The following is an 11,935-nucleotide window of genomic DNA, read 5'->3' as shown; positions in this document are numbered from 1 at the left end:
GGGTTTAAGTGGAGAGAAAATGTTTTGAGAAACGATGTACAAATGCGCTTTACACAATTGATGTGTGTGTGGATTGGGATAACAGTTGTATGAGCCCCTAATAAAATGTTAAAAAAACAAAACAAAGACAGATGCACCTGGTGTGGGGTAGACTAGAAGAGTAAGTATGTAGATAGGGTTTTCGAAACCCAGGCTAATTGCCTTTCCTACAGTCAAACGTGTCGACCTGACGTCATGAAGGCTCAGTCCCGAGAGGGAGATCATGCTCAGGGAAGCAGAAGGTCAGGCAAAAGGAGGAAGACCCTCAACAAGAAGGACTGACGCGGGGATCGCCACAGTGAGCTTAAACACATCAACAGCGAGGGGAAGGCACGGGACCGGCCGATGAGTCCTTCTGTGGCACATCTAGGCTTACGATGAGTCAGAACCGACTGTGTGGCCCCTAACAAAACAAGCAACGACAACAGCAAAACCTACAAAGCTTTCAAGAACTTCAAAACCAATATTAAACGAATTGCTAAAGTAATTCCGAGTGTCCTTACCTCACCGAGAGACTTCCGTGTCTCAATCATCCTTACAATTTCAGGATCTGGTGGAGTTCCTGGGAACCACGTATTTCCTTCCCCATAGCCAGTCCAATAGGGTCTCTGTAAAGGAAGCACATGCATGCAAACATACATCCTGTCGTTGTCCAATCATGGGAAAATGGAAGTTGTCAAAAATGAAATGGAATGCACCATGATCGATACCCTAGGGATTCATGAGCTGAAATTGACTGGTATTGGCCACTGTGAGTTAGATAACCCTATGGTTTACTATTCCAGGAATGACCAATTCAAGAGGAATAGCATCAAATTCATTGTCAAAATGATTTGTCATGATCTACTCCAATACAATGTATGTGATACTGTGCTACTATCTATGCCCCTACAAGGAAGACCAGTTCATCCAACTGTGCTTCAAATTTATGTACCGACTACTAAAGCCAGTGATGGAGACATTGAAGAAGTCTACCAGCTGCTGCAGCTTGAAAATGAACCACCACACCATCGATACGTACTGATAATCACTGTTGGTTGGGATGTAAAAGTTGGGAGCAAAGAGGAAGGAACGGAAGCTGGAAAATACAGCCCTGGTGATGGAAATGACGTAAGAAATCACATGATTGGATTTTGCAAAAGCATCGCTTTTCATTGCAAAAAACACTCTTCTTTTTTGCACAACATAAATGGTGACTCCATACGTGAAACTCACTAGGTGGAATACGCATACATCACATGAGCTACACCGAGACACTGGAGAGGCTCAATATCGTGAATCAAAATAAGGGAAGGGGTGGACTGTGGAAAAGACCATCCATGCTTTGGACACAGATTGAAGCTGAAGAAAACTAAAGCAAGTCCACAGGAACTGAAATACAACCCAGAGCACGTCCCACCCGATGTGGAGAGCAGCTCACGAACAGCTCGGAGCTATTAAACACTAAAGACCAAAGACCAGATAGGTGTCAGATGGCACCAATAGCACCGTAAAGGAAGAAAGGTCAAAAGTCAAAGGTCGTTCAAAAGAAAAAGATTAGCAAAGTGGTTGTCGCAAGAGACATTTGAAACTTGTTCTTGTGCCTAAACTAGCAAATTGGAATGGATGAAATTATGAGGAAAACAGGTGAAAAGAAAATTTCAAAGATTGCTCAAGAAGGCAAAGTAAAGCAGTATAATGAGATGTGCAAAGACCTGGAATTGGAAAACCAAAGGGAAGAATACTTGTAGCATAACCAGTTCTGAAATAGCTAAAGAAAAATTCATCCCTCTAGTTGAAATATTACAGGATTCTATGGAGCCCTGGTGGAGCTGTTTGGTGGCAAGTGTTGGACTACTAAAACCACAAAGTCAGCAGTTCAAACCCACCAGCTGCTCCAAGGGAGAAAGAGGAGGCTATGTATTCCCTTAAAGATTTACAACCTCAGAAGACTTTTATAGGATTACTATATGAGTTGAAATTTCCTATATGGCAGCAGGTTTGGGTTTGTTTTTGTTTGTTTGTTGGAAGGGAAATTATATTTATAGGCAAAATTTTAGATGCTGCAAGAAGCATCAAAACAAGATGGAAGGAATACATGGAGTCTCTGTACCAAAAAGAATTGATTGGCATTCAACTCTGTAAAGAGATAGTATACAATCAGCAACTGGTGGTATTGAAAAAGACATCCAAACATCATCAGCCAAAAACAAGTCTCCAGGAATTGACAGAATAACAAATTGTTTCACAAACTTGGTGCAGTGCTGCACACACTCAGTAGGCTGTGCAAGAAATTGGGAAGACAGATGTCTGGCCAACTGACAGGAAGAGGTCCATGTTCTCAGCCATTTCAAAGAAAGGTGACTCAATAGAATGTAAAAAGTATAAAACAATATCACTAACACTACATCCAAGTATAATTTTGCTGACAGTAGTTCAAAAATTATTGCAGCAATACATTCATAGAGAGTTGCCAAAAATCCAAGCTGCATTTAGAAGAAAATGTGGAATGAGGGCTAGAATCTCACGGCTGCTGTCAAACAGATCTTGATAAGTCAGAGAATATAAAAATGACGCTTACTTGTGTTCTATTGACGACACAGAGGAATTTGATTGTGTGGATCATAAAATGATACCAATAGCATTGTGAGGAAACGGAATTGTAGAGCATTTGTTTGTACACAATCTGCAGTCATTCCAACAGAACAAAAGGATAGTACGTGGTTTAAAATCAGGGAAGGTGTGTGTCAGGATTGCATCCTGTCACCACCCTTATTCGGTCTGTGTGCTGAGTGAGTGATCTGAGAAGCAGGATTACATGAAGAAGAATGGGCCATCGGAATAGAAGGAAGCCCATGAAGAACCTGTATGTGGTAGCAGCTGACACACCTTCCTGGTGGCAGCCGAGAGGCCTTGAAACACTCACCGAGGAAGATCAACGTCTACAGCTTTCAATGTAAAGAAAACACAAATCCTCACAACAAAACCAATAGACAGCATCGTGCTAAATGGAGTAAAGATCGACTCCATTAAAAAAAGATTGACTCAATTTTATTTGGAACCACAATCGCTCCTCATGGAAGCAGCATAGAAGCGCTCAAACCACATATTGCACGTGGACGATGTGCTGCACAGGACCTATTTAAGTGTTCAATCGTGAGGAGGTCCCTTTTAAGGGCTAACATGCACCTGACGCAGGCCGTGGTCTTTTCAAGCACATCCTCTACCTGTAAAAGTTGGACGGTGCATGAGGAAGACGGCAGAAGATGGATGCATTTCGATCGTGGTGTTGGTGAAGACGATGGAGTATACTGTGGATGCCAGAAGAGCAAGCCAAGCCTGTCTTGGAGAAGGGACAGCCAGAGTGTCTCTGAGAGGATGAGACTTACGACCTGTTGTCAGCAGGGGCCACTCCCTGAGGAAGGACATTATGCTTGGCAAAGCAGAGGGCCACTGAGACCAGAAAGACCTCAACATGTGGATGGACACCATGTCTGCAAAGGTAGGCTCAACCTAGCAATGAGTCTGAGGGTGACTCCGGACCAGAATGCTTCCTGAGGTTGTACTTAGCGCGTCTACGAACAGAACTCACTTGATGGCTTCTCACCACAGCCCTGCTTTAAGAGCGTCGCCTACAGTTTCTCTTTGAATCTTCACGATATCTCTGTGGACTATGAACTGTTTGGAATTAATCTTTCCCATGATAAAACTCAGGCAAACAATGATTGAGGACTTTGTGTGCAAGGTCCCACGGTAAGCGGTGGTTGACCATCCTGGACTGATGGCCACATGTCAGTTAGGAAAGTAAAACTGAATCCAAGAAACCGAACAGGTTCTTTTGAAAAGTAATGTTGATAACATGAAGCGCTTTCCTGACAGCGTGTCTATTTCGGGTCTCTTTTCCCAAAACCACGCACCGCACTTCTCTCACCTCATTCACCAGTGGTTGCCTGTTGGGCGCAGCTGCCCCATCCTTGGAGTTCGGGTCCCAGTGAAAAACTGATTTAAATCGTTCCCCATCCTCTTGCTCATCTGCCTGCATAATGAAGATATCATCAGCACTCTTGCCATCGAGGAGAGAGAGAAAATGAATAACGTAGAGTTCGGCTTTGAAATTTCCCTTAGCCTTAAATGCAAAGCATCTTACGAGCAATACCGTGCAAGCTGTGTGGTTAGTCTCACCAAGATGTCATCTGGACCCCTTACCCACCCCTCGAGCAGTGTGCACACAGCACCTGCTGGGTGCAAAGCTCCACTCAGCAGGGCAGCTATAAAAACACACAGTAACATCTCCATGAACTTATCATACACACAGTATTAGAGTAGCCTCAAAAACTCTCAAGATGGTAGTTGTGATTCTTGACTTTAGCATCAGGAGGTACACCCAGAGAACCAGTTAAAATGTTGCTCCCCAAATTCATAAAGGTGTTTCCTGTGCTTTATTGGTTCATCTTTGAGATTTCTATCTAGAATACATGTCAAAGTGATCTTTGTGTATGGTGTGAGGTACAGATCGAGGTTCATAAGAAAATCCAATGGCACTAGTACAACTTAGTGAATTGCAGGAGTGTCTTTGCCATAATTCAATTTGCTATATGTGGGAGGCTCTATATCAGACCCTTGTGTCCTTCTGTATTGGTCTATTTGTCTGTCCCGTGTCCCTAGGATACTTGTGTTCATTGTTACTGCTTTTGGAGTAAGTCTGCAACCTGGTAGCCTAGGCTCTCCAATTTTGTCCTTCTTCATGATATTTTGGCTATCTTAGAATCTTTGTATTTTCATATCAATTTTAGAACCACATTGTTAATTTCTACAGAGAGGGAGAGAGACAATCTAGTCAGTTATTGTGATTGCACTGAACCTAGAGATCAATTTGATAAGAACAGACATCAACAATATCTTCAGTTTGCAAACAAACAGGAAACAAATTGCCTCTGATTTAATTGCACTATAATTTATTAAAGCTTAAACCCTTGATTTTGCCGACAAGGAAATGCGCTCTGAGAAAAGGAGTAAACTTGTCAAAATCACAGCAGGTTAGCAGATCCAGGGACTCGGATTCCCTACGGACAGGCTTTTCTGCCATTGACTTTCTGGGCTTCCTGCCACTTCATGTATTTCCTGTATGCAAATAAAGAAGGATTTGTTTCTTGTTTGTTGGCAAACTGTACAACCCCTCGCATGTGAGTTACCTATGTGCACTATGTGCATCCGTGTGGAAGTCCTTCCTGGGGGCACCTTCTATGTGAAGATATGGCAGAGATTATATAAATTGAGAGATCTTTACATGCGTTTGGCCTCGGATTTTGAGACGGGACCTGAACAGGGCAGAGAGCTGAGGCCGACTTTCTCGGTGGCCCACCACTGACATTCTGATCGGTTATTTCTCTCTTGTGGGGGGCTGTCCTGTGAACTGAAGGCCGTTCAGTAGCGTCCCTGCCACTAGCAAGCCCATTTCCTGAGTCATGCTAGTCAAACATGTCTCCAGGCATTGGCAAATGTCCTTGCGGGGGGACAACTGTCCTCTGCTCAGAATCACTGCCTTGAAGAACCAGAAACACAGAACCCAAATCAATACTCTTCCCAATTCCAGGAGGCTGCGTGGGTGGTCGGTCCACCTTCCACCGCACAAGCTGCCACTCGGAACCCTGAGAGACTTTCCCCCAGAGTCTGGAAGACCCCGAGGAAGTGGGAAGCCGCAGGGACAGCTGTGAAGGTGCTTTGCAGGGCCAGGAGGTCTTAGGAGGGAAGAAGGTCCATTCTCTGAATAGACGAAAACATAGAGGTGTGATTCTTCTTCTAAAACTTCCATCTACAAACTAGGAAATTCTGTCTTAGTAAAGATGGATCTTTTTAAAAGAGTGACATTTAGGAAACAGAAAATGTACATCAGCATCCAATGCCCAGTCTGAATCTTTCCCTGATTTCTCTCCTTCATCACCATCACTGATGGGTCCCTCCTTCCCTCGGAGCACACGCACAGTGCATAGGTTTCTGCACGGTTGACAGGTCTCCCAGAGACACCACCGGGAAAGAAAGCAGTCGGCCACTGTCCCTAGGGTGGTTACAAGAGCTTGGGCATAGAAGGGACACATTGTCCATTTGGATTTCTCCCTGGTGGGACAAGAGGAGGTCCATATCTCGGCAGGCAACTGTCGGTCTGTGCACACACTGACAGCAAGCCAACCCCAACTCATAGTGACCCTATAGGAGAGGGTAGAACTGCTCTGTGGGTTCCCGAGACTGTAAATCTTTATAGGAGCGGAAAGCCTCATCTTTCTCTGACAGAGCAGCTACTGGGTTAGAACTCCTGACCTTTCAGTTAGCAGCCCAAGCAGTCATGCACTGGGCCACCAGGGCTCCTAAGTCTATGGCAGGATTTTTATATGGGTATTCATAGGAATACACACACATATATGCATACATATACATCATGTGTGCCTATAGACACACACAAACACAGTGCTACATATACACACATGCCTATAGACACAGACACCATGCATGCACATAGATACACAAATACACTGCTGATACACATATATGCATACACATACATATACACACCATGTATACATTCCCGCACATGAACTACATGTACACACATCCAAGTACACATAAGTGCACAAGACACAGATAGGCAAACAAACTCATTCATATACATATGATATACATGTACATTTGGATGTGCACACACACATCTATATACAAATACACCACACAATGCACAAGTGTACACATGTGCATGCACGTTCATGTACACACACACATACAGATATACTTGCTCGGTGCGCACACACATATAGACACACATCCCCACACGTGCACGTATATGCAGAAACCCGCACCGTGGTCCGTGACGGGAAATAGAAGCAGCGGTAACCCCAGCTTCTGTCATACACAGTTAAAGGAGCCCGAAGGGAGGTCAGTGCTGTGTGTGTTGTGTGCCCTGTGTGTGTCCGGCCAGCAGAGGACAAGAGTGTGTGGGAGCATGCAGGCCTTGTGAAATACGGCCTGTGCAAACCGCATTCAAATGCAAGAGCACAGCTCCTCGTGGGGAATGTGCCCACCACTGGGTATTAAAGAGCATCGGCAGCTGCTGTTTTGCTTTTGGTTTTTTTTCGGGAGAGTTCCCCGCCCTCTAAGTATTTGTGGAGGTGGGCAATGGGGCAGTTTAGGGTGTACGCTCTAAAGCCAGGCAGACTTAGATTGGTACCCTCTCCACCAGCTGGGTGAACCAGGGCGAGCTGCTTGACCTCTCTGAGCCTCCGATTCCCCACGGGTCATGTGATCGCCTTTTGGAGGGCATGGTGGCAGATACAGGAGCTAATGCAGAGCTGGAGGAAGACGGGGCTCCCCCTGTCAAGAGTGCCAGTCTTGAACCCCACAGGGGCAGTTCTACTCGGTTCCATGGGTGGTTCTGGATCAGAACTGACTCGATGACAGTGAGTCTGGTTTGTTTAGAACTTTAGGCGGAGGGCGTTGGGGGAGGGGAGGTTACTGGAGAGCTTTCTAACTCCTTCACAGTTTTCTAATTTTGGAAAGTTACAAAAGCTGCCTCCCGCAGACCAGCTTCTCATAGGGCAGAGGTGAGAACGGTCCAATGACACCCTTTAAACGGGCGTAGGAGGCCACTCAGTAGCCCACTGTTTGGCACAACGCTTCCGTTGTTGCTTTCCAAACCAAGTGGGTTGATCCAGGTGGCCTGCATGTCTCCCTCCCCCTCCCAGCCTCCCCACAGGCAAAATATTATTTCCAAATAGGAAAATCTTTGATCTCCCCCTACCCTGAAAGGGATGGTGAACTGCCAATCATCTGAGGGAGCCAGTCCTCCGAGACATTTAAGAGTGGTGGAATTAGCAGTTTGCAGTTGCCTTTACCAAAATGCCACAGTGGAAAGAAAGGAAGGCCCTCATGATGGTTTCTATTGTTATGTCATGTATTAAGCGCCTCATATCTACAGGATCTCATCTATACATTGTCACCTATGTCCAGAGCTGGCCAGGCAAAGAGATTATCTTGGACGCAGGCACTCAAAATATTGAGGCTGCATTATCTTGTGCATTGGCCCCTACATTGTAGGAGGCAACACAGCAATCCAAAAACCACCCCCAAAACCTCACAGCCATCGAATCAATACTGACTCACAGCGACCCTATAGGACAGAGTAGAACTGTCCCTGTGGGTTTCTGAGACTGTAACTGTTCACGAGATCAGAAAGCCCCGTCTGTCTCCAGAGGAGCGGCTGGTGGTTTTGAACTGCCAGCCTTTCAAATCGCACCCCAACATGTAGCCACTGTGTCAGCAATACTTGTTACTTAAGTGCACTTAGCATGTGTAGGTGGGGAAAATGGACAAGCTCATTTGTAGACAGAGACTCTTAAAAGCATTACAAGTATATGAGTGAAGGGACTTTCTTGAATGACTATTTTGAGCAGCAATATTAAAGTCACTTACCCCAGTGATGGGCTCTGCAGTCTTCCTTGTATTTAGATGTAATGGAGTATGATAGATACTTGTGAACGTGTTGTTCTTGGGGTTATGGCTACAAAAAATAATATATATATATATACACATATGTGAATCAAAATAGAAATACACTTTATCCAAAATGACTGTGAGACTACTTTTACAAGTGCTCACTAAACAACTCACTGCTGATTCTGATGCAGAGCGACCCTCTAGGACAGGGTGGAACTGCCCCTGTGGGTTTCTGAAACTGTGACTCTTCATGGGAGTAGAAAGCCTCCTCTTTCTCCCTCGGAGTGGCTGGGGGTTTCAAACTGCTGACTTTGAGGTTAGCAGCCCAACTCATGACCCGGCACCACTGGGGCTCCTTTATTAAAAGCACAGCTAGTCTTTAGCCAATCAATATCAAAATTCACAAATGAATCAATGATTTTCCAGGCAGTGAGTTTCAAAGGGAAGAAGTAGCAACCTGAAGCATTTCGGCATTTACAAACTAGAGACAAATTGAACTGAAAACAGCCCCTTAAAAGCTTTTTGAACTAGAAACAGAGAAGGATTTTGACCTTACTTAAAATAAAGATATCTACAACTCACTACGCCCCTCTGAAGCAGGTCTGTGTCCTGCACAAGAGTTATCACTTGAGGTACAAAATGACAGCGTTGGAGAGATTGGATCTGTCACTTGAGAGCCATTTGAATTTCCCCATCCTTTATGTCGGTGGCATAAAATGCCGCTTCCGTCTCTTTCAGAGTTGTATGTGAGTGAAAATTTGGTGGGCGGGTGGGGGGAGCATTTCCTGGGTTGACTGCTGCGGTTTCTAATCTGAACTGGGTTGCCCGTTTGAAGGGAAACCAACACAACTCCCGAGGCTCCAGGGCAGGGACCCAGGACTTACGCGTGACAGTAGGGCTTTTTCTGGTGACTCACAAAGTTGTTCACAGACAGTATCATCTTGCAGACTTCGCAGTGGAAACACGCTTTGTGCCATATCTAGAAATCGCACAGTAAAAAGCCAGCAGTTACCTTTGCGTTCAGCCTCAGGACGCTAACCTACTTCAGGGTCAGACATTGTTCTTGGGTGACAACGTGGCAATTTAAAGACTGGCTACGTTAAAAATTGTTAGGGAGAGACCATCTTTTATTTGTTCTCTCTCTTTCTTCCAAGATGGCACAGGAGAAGAGAGAGGAATGGGTAGGACTGAAGAAAAGCAGGAAAAGACACCCTTGTTTCAGGGCTCAGAACCAGCTAGCGAGAAGATGCACTTTCCCTGATTGCCATTCTCCAAACTCTTAAAACCAAACTCACTGCCATTGAGTCGATGCCCACGCTGAGAGCCCCTACAGAACAGGCTGAGACTCGGTTTATGGGAGTAGAAAGCCCCATCTTTCTCCCATGGAGCTGCTGCCGGTTTTGAACTGACAACCTTTCAGATTGCAGCCCAATGCATAACCACTATGCTACCGGGGCACCTGTGTTACTCTCAGAGGTGAGGGAATAATCCACTGACCTGATCTATGCAGCTGATCTTCTCCGCAGGGTAGACCCCATAGCCGCACCGCGAACAAGACTGCACGTTCATCTTGCGGTCAAAGGAGTGAAGATACAGGTGGACAACGGGTAAGATATCCCAGGAGAAGCCCCTAGGCAAGTTGATGAGCCGCCAAACTGCAAGTCGCAACAATCCCTGGGTCCACCTTGAACGCTCCGAATCCACTTCGTGCTTTCTTGCGCTGACCTTCTGGTGTGAAGCCGGCAGCTGGCTGGTTTTTAAGGCAGCCACTTACTCAAGGGGCTATTTTGGCAGTTGGCTCAGCACGCACCCGGGAAGGTGGAAGTATTTTGAGCTGACACACTCCTCTAAATAGAAACGTGAACTCATAGCAGCATCGTGTTTATGTAGTTGACCGAGGCCTGGGGATGACCAAGCAGCGTGTCGTAGTTTGACTCTGGCTGTGATCATAACCCGAGAAAAGAACCAGAGGGAGAAGTCAGACCCTCACCCAACCATCCAATGAGTCATCTGATTAAGAAATGAGGGCCGCTCCCCCAAATGTAGGAAGTATAATGGGATCCCTTCGCTCCGTCACACAGTTAAAGAAAACACGGCCATCAAGTGAGTGCTGACTCACAACGAGAGTCGATCTGCATCGGGTTTCTGAAATTGTCATGCAAGCAGACGCCCACTTCTTTCTCTCCAGGAACAGCTGGTGGATTCCAACTGCCAACCTCTAAGTTAGTGGTGGAGCCCTTAAAACACTCATCTCCAGGGCTCCTCAAATGGTATGCACCATATTTGAATTTCAGCTTTATCTGAATAATGTTTACACTCACAAAACTCAGTCGATTCCAACTCAATGTCCCCATAGGACACGTAAGAACTGTCCCTATGGGTTTCCATAGTGATCAGTCTTTATGGGAGCAGAGAGCCTCCACTTTCTCCTGCAGGGGAGCTGGTGGGTTCGAACAGCTGACCTTGTGGTTAGCAGCCCAACCTGTAAACCCACTACACCAGCAAGGGCTCCTGAATGTTTACAAAGAGCTTGAAAATGGTATCAAGCTATCCAGTTGTGGTGTCTTTGGCTGGAATGAGAAAATCCGAACCAATGAGAACTTTCTGACTTGGTCTCTGTATTGTGTCCTTGGCCATTCCAAGAAGGTCCTGTTCCCTCAAAGGCCGGGACCAGAGGTCCCAGGAAGATAAAATCTCTCTTCTCGGTTCCAGTCTCTCCTGAAATGCCACCTTGTGGCTGGAGTGGCTGCAGAGCCAGCCACGGCGCCCCCAGATGTTACAGAGCACAACGGACCCACAGGGTTTTCGGCTGTCATCTCAGAAACAGGTCACCAGGCCAATGCTTCCACTGCACCACGGGGTAAGTCCAAAGTAATAATCTTTAGGTTAGAATCCAGAGCAAACAGTTTGTGTCTCCTATCAGGGGGCATCTCCCTGCCCCCCCACCCCTATCCCTCATTCATCACCCTGCCTTTAATGTCCTTTGGAGTAGTCATCACTCCCGGGTCTGCTAAATTAAAAAATAATAGTAATAAACCAGCTCACTGCCATCCAGTCAATGCTGACTCATAGTACCCCCTCGGGCCTTCTGAGACTGTTGATGGGAGTAGAAAGCCCAGTCTTTCTCCCAAGGAGCTGCTGGTGGTTTCAAACGGCCAACCAGGAGGATTGCAGCCCAACACGTAACCACGTGTGGCAGGCTATCTGCTTTGGACCTTTGAGTTCAACTCCGGGAGCACATCACGCTGCTGTCTCCAGGGGGGGCGGAGCGAGAACAGCAGCACTTGTGAGGGGCGGGTTGGGAGGGGTGTGTGGTATTGGGGTGCTGTGGTATGTGGTGTGCTGGGGTGTGAGTGAGGGGTGAGAAAGATGAAGTCATACAGTAAGTGACAGAAGTTGGTTTCCTCAAGACTGCAGTGGGGTACCAATGGGAGGA

General features: G+C 46.1%; 1 protein-coding gene across 4 annotated transcripts in view; it reads right to left on the bottom strand.

Moving 5' to 3' along the window:
* LOC101641285 (nebulin related anchoring protein) overlaps window positions 1-10,214 on the bottom strand; it is a 78,479-nt gene extending 68,265 nt beyond the window's left edge. For all 4 annotated transcript variants that reach the window (XM_045291479.1, XM_045291481.1, XM_045291480.1 and 1 more), the window contains exons 1-5: window positions 9,997-10,214; window positions 9,384-9,478; window positions 8,476-8,563; window positions 3,950-4,054; window positions 543-647 (exon numbers count right to left, since the gene is read on the bottom strand). In XM_045291479.1, coding sequence (XP_045147414.1) covers window positions 543-647; window positions 3,950-4,054; window positions 8,476-8,563; window positions 9,384-9,478; window positions 9,997-10,068 — 465 coding nt within the window. In that variant the 5' untranslated portion in view covers window positions 10,069-10,214. The remainder of the gene's footprint in view (window positions 1-542; window positions 648-3,949; window positions 4,055-8,475; window positions 8,564-9,383; window positions 9,479-9,996) is intronic.
* Between the last annotated feature and the right edge of the window lie 1,721 nt (window positions 10,215-11,935).

The sequence above is a fragment of the Echinops telfairi genome, unplaced genomic scaffold, assembly GCF_000313985.2.
Source record: "Echinops telfairi isolate 266 unplaced genomic scaffold, ASM31398v2 ScPeMD7_70;HRSCAF=299, whole genome shotgun sequence".
Taxonomy (NCBI): domain Eukaryota; kingdom Metazoa; phylum Chordata; class Mammalia; order Afrosoricida; family Tenrecidae; genus Echinops; species Echinops telfairi.
The sequence above is the reverse complement of the archived record's forward strand: the minus strand, read 5'-3'. Positions and strand labels throughout refer to the sequence as shown.